The sequence below is a fragment of the Lactuca sativa genome, chromosome 8, assembly GCF_002870075.4.
Source record: "Lactuca sativa cultivar Salinas chromosome 8, Lsat_Salinas_v11, whole genome shotgun sequence".
Taxonomy (NCBI): domain Eukaryota; kingdom Viridiplantae; phylum Streptophyta; class Magnoliopsida; order Asterales; family Asteraceae; genus Lactuca; species Lactuca sativa.
In genome coordinates this window covers 302449945-302455111 of record NC_056630.2, presented here as the reverse complement: position 1 = coordinate 302455111, position 5167 = coordinate 302449945, and the positions used below count along the sequence as shown (strand labels likewise).

Genomic DNA, 5167 nt, shown 5'->3' with positions numbered 1-5167 from the left:
ATATATATATATATATATATATATATATATATATATATATATATATATATATATATATATATATATATATAATAGGTCTAAATATGAAAGAAATGATACATGTTCTCCAAGGCATTACTGATAGTAGAAACAAGTTCCTGCTCAAATGAAATATTCGTTTGAAAGCATATGAGTTGTATATAAATATACATGCTTATGTACAACCGCACGATTTTTGTTTTTATCTGCACAATTCATGTTCATAGAGCGGTTTTATTTTCTTCTGTAATTCATTAATATAATACTCGTACATCATGCATATCATCATCTTGCAAGATGATTCAAAAATAATCATAGGTTAATAAAAATATGTTGGAAATTTGTTTAATATATAGCTAATTGTATAAAGATAGAAAAATGATAGCAGTGTGTAAAAAATGAATAGAGTTTTAGTTATAAAGAGGAAAACGGAGGTTTTTTTTTTTTTTTTTTTTTTTTTTTTTTTTAATATAAGCATTCAGCAGTCATTTCCACTGTTTCCTTCCCTCCCTTCGGCATTGCTCAGCGTTCCAATCTCGACGAATACAACAAGCCATGGCTCTATGACGATGTTCCTGTGAGGAGCACGGCGTGGAGGGAGGCCACCTCAGCCTCCTCCACGTCGTTTAAATATTGGACGATCAACTAAAAATATTGGATCGCCGTTTGTTGTTGCAAGTAGTCATAGATGAAGTCATCTTCTATCATACGCAGTTTTTGGATTATTGCAATTTGCAAGGCCAGTAGTTTAAAACTTTATTTAAGAATACAAGTACCAAAGTTTTCAAATAAAATACCATATTGCATTTGAAACTTTTATTCAAGAATACAAGTATAATGACATAAAAATGCTCTCACCGTTTCACAGGGATGGCCATGAGTGGTATAGTTTTTTGCAAAGTGATCCCAAACTTTTCCCCCATATCAATATCTTGTGGTCTTGTGTACCCTACAACCTTCCAATCAAACTTGTGAATCAAAGATGACAACAATACATGTAACATTCTATTCGCAAGATTTAATCCCGGACAAATCCTCCTCCCCGCACCAAATGGAATGAGCTCGAAATTATGGCCTTTATAGTCGATCTCGACGTCCAAAAACCTCTCTGGCCTGAACACTTGTGGGTCTAACCAGATGTTTGGGTCTTGACCGATTGCCCAAATGTTACACAAGATTTGTGCATTTTTAGGCACGATATAACCTTTGACTTCAATATCGTTTATGGCTTGGTGAGGGATAAGAAAGGGCCCCGGTGGATGCAATCTAAGAGTTTCTTTTATCACAGCTTGTAGGTAAGTGAGTTGAGAGATGTCAGATTCTTGTATGCTTCTTTTGTTGTTTTGCATGAGTTTCATGACCTCAAATCGTGCTATTTCCATTTTCTCTGGGTTACGAATGAGCTCGGTCATTACCCATTCCAGTGTGATGGATGTCGTGTCAGTTCCCGCGATAAACAATGCCTATAATATCATTTATGAAACAGTTATATATAGGAGACAATTTCCGGGAGTTTTTAGTATGCATGATCGAATCAGGACAATCTTTAGGGACAACTTTTTGTCCAGAAGACCTACATGGACGAATTTTGTCGTCTCTAAAAATCAGTTTTCTTGTAGTAATGATGGATTCATGGAATGGATTTTCATTCTAGTGGAATGGAAAAAAAAATCATTTCTTATATCTAATAGATGGAGTGGATCATTCTTTTTCATTCCACCACGGAATTAATTACTCATTACCTTCCTTATTCCATCACATTGTCCATTTCATTAATTCATCATTTAAGGAATTACTTACTAGAAATAGATGTCTGATATCATTTAGACTAAATTCTGATTCATCGTTCTGGTTCAGGTTGAGGAGTAAGTCTAAAACATCGTTCTTTGTGGTTGAATCGCCATTATGTGAAGATGAAGTTCGTCTACTTTGCAACCTTTCATTGATGACCTTATCAAAAATACTCAGTAACTTGTTAGCATAAACAGTTCCCTCTCGTCTTAACCCTTGTAGATCCAATGATTTAAGTATCGGAAAAAAGTCAGGTAGATTCAGCTTTCCCCCAAGTTCCATCAAACCGCATACCGCGTCCTTGAATCCTTGTGATGACATGGAATCGTATTGAGCAAAATCTCTAGAAAACATGAAGTTGGAGAGAATGTTAAGAGTCGTGGTAAATGCAGCTGCACCTATATTCACAGCCTCTTCATTTGTACAACATCGATTGACATGGTTGAGAAATTCCTGAACCTAGAATATATAAGCCGAGGTTAAATGGAGATGATACATTTATTTCGGATATGCATCACATTAGTTTCTCTTCTTAATAATAATAAGCAACTTTCATAACAAATTAACAGCAATAATATAAATACTAAAACCTAAATATAGTCTAGCAATTATCAATATAGAGTTAATCACTTCAAATAAAGTCGACCTAGCTAGGTTTAAATCTTAAATGCTTCAACATACGGTGTCCTATATATTGTTCCTTGAAAAATATATGTACTAATATTACTACTTCTATTCTATAACACTAAAAAAATGAATTTATATTATAGTCTAACTGATTTCTTGTTACAAAATAAAAAATTATCTCTATATCTGTAAAGAATTCTTGAGAATGAGACATCTTTGTCTCTTTCACAACTGCTAATGACATAGCTCTTTTGCAGTTTGCAACAATTACGTTGGATAAGTAATACTTGATCACATCATTCAAGCTATGACCGTAGCTCTTATATCATTTGTTAGGATCACTACTAGCTCAAACCATGCTCAACGTAGAAGAACAATGAAGTTTCATTTTCTAAAACAAATTGGCAGTAAAAGCGATTACTCGTTGTCTTATATGCTAGCATTTTTTTTTGTCGATTTGGGATTGAGTTTGCACCCCAATACTTAATAAAGTCTTCATATATACTATGATTATATGTGCATTTGAATATGTTATATATAAACCATGAATAGTATTAATTTGAAGTTTTAACAAAACAAAAATACTACATACATTCAAAAGACATCGTGCTCTCATACCTTCTCCTGCCTGAGGAGTTCACTTGCATCTAGCTGTTGCACAGAGAACATATATTCCTTAGTTATTTTTCTTAACTTTCTCCATTGATCTCCGGCTGGCAGCCACACCATTGAAAATTTATGGTGGTCAGCTGCTCGAACAGTGTCTGGAACCGATCGGCTAGAGAATGAGATATCATGTGTGTGAAAGAATTCTTTGGCGATATCAGGTGACGAAAGGACTATGGTGGTCTTGCTTCCAAGCTTAAGTGACATCAAAGGACCATATTGTTTAGAGAGTATGGCCAGGGAGCGGTGGGGGTTGTTGCCGACTTTTAAGAGGTTTCCAATGATTGGAAAAGGATATGGTCCCGGTGGAAGCCGTGAGTGGCGTCGGTGGGAAATGGTGAAGGTATATATGAATGCGAAAAGACAAGATAGCAAGAGAAAGAGAAAGAAGGTTTGATCCTCCATTGGTTTGTGTGCGAGTCTGGTTCTGTTTGCTTTTGTCGAATTCAGTTAATCTTAACTTTTTTTAGATTCGTGTAGCTTAGTAGCTACCTCGTTGATGTATCTATATAACAAATACAATATTACCTAGTCAAGAGGTGCCATGCATGATCTGTTCATTAGCTATTAAAAAAATAAGAAAATTCAAAAAGAATTAAGTTTCTTTTAGTGACTATTTGCACGATGCCTAAGCCGTGTCGAAGTATTTGTACCAGTCACATCCTACATGAGATTTTGTTTGCGGCAAATACCGCCCTGTATTGGCGGCAAAGGTGGGGGGCAAAAATGGCGAAATCTTGTTGGCAAAGGTTTAAAAGAGCGGAAGAATAGCTAGACTACTAGGTGTCGGCAACATGTTATTACATGTTACCACATCAAAAAGGTGTCATGTCAGCATTCTACTCATATATGGCTATTATAACACCCAATGTGGAAATGAGCAACATCTAATAACATGTGATAACAACAATAAAACTTGATTTTTTTTTAATGTTAACGTTTAAAACAAATGGTTGAAATTATGGCGGTTGAATAAAAACATAGCCAAAATCGCGCCGTTACCTCCCGTGTTCACCATAACGCGACATAGCATAACACCTAATAACGGCTAGGGGGCGGTGTTCCTCCCGTTATGGCGCCGTTATTAGGTGTCATGTCACCTATAATGGGGCTTTCCGTTGCCCACACCCGTCTCTCTTAAAGCAATAAAATTTAAAAAATCTTTGATTTTAAAAAGCTAACGGTTTTTAACAATTATATTTGTTGGAACTATAAATTTGACAGAATTTGGAAAATTTTGCATTCATTATATATACATGTAATACGTATCACATGTAAGTATGTCAAAAAAAATATCCTCAAACGTGCTATAGAACACTGTACACTCTAATGCCATAAGAAAGGTGTTACATAAAAATAACATACTATCACCGCTTTTGCAAAGATTTGAGAGAACAAATATGGAGAATTAATCATATCCATATCAACACGACTCCGGTAGGCAGGCGATACTCAAGTTTTTTCAGATTGAAGATCTTGTTTTAGTAATTTTTAATTTATTGTATTTTGATAATTTTAATTTCATGTTATGGTTTTTAATTTAATTTATGTTTTTTAGCTTTACTGGTATGATCTTTATAATATAGATGATATATTTTTAATTTTTAGTGTAATGAATTTTTGGTTTAAAAAAAAAATTGCAACTGTTGGAGCTAGGCACCAAACCACTATGTGTTTGCGGTATATATGACACCAATTAAAGGCCAATTAAGACATCTCACACTTTAGTCTTTGCTAATAGTTTCTTCTCGCCATAAAGGCAAATTAAGGCAAATTCAAGCTTCAATTGGTACAGATTATACCTAACAAACACTATTGATACAGATGATACCTAACAACAACTAATCATATATCCTCGACATGGGCTAACAACCCCTTTTATAAGTCTAGCTGTTTAAAAAAAAAAATCATATATCCTCGACAACAATTTAAAATAAGGAAAAAAGATCAATATAATTTCCAACTACAAATTGAAAATCAACTTGAAAATTTTATTACGTCTCCAACTACAAATAGAAAATCAAGATATTTTTCAAAATAAAATAAATTTATTACATCTCCGACA

At 34.1% G+C, this 5167-nt stretch overlaps 1 protein-coding gene across 1 annotated transcript; it reads right to left on the bottom strand.

The window, feature by feature from the left end:
• Positions 1–762: 762 nt before the first annotated feature.
• LOC111919817 (cytochrome P450 76T24) lies at positions 763–3655 on the bottom strand. The gene is made up of 3 exons (XM_023915392.3): positions 3055–3655; positions 1819–2268; positions 763–1481 (listed from the first exon to the last, which is right to left on the bottom strand). Exons 1-3 carry the CDS (start codon positions 3505–3507, stop codon positions 873–875), a joined length of 1512 nt encoding a protein of 503 aa, XP_023771160.1. The 5' UTR covers positions 3508–3655; the 3' UTR covers positions 763–872.
• Between the last annotated feature and the right edge of the window lie 1512 nt (positions 3656–5167).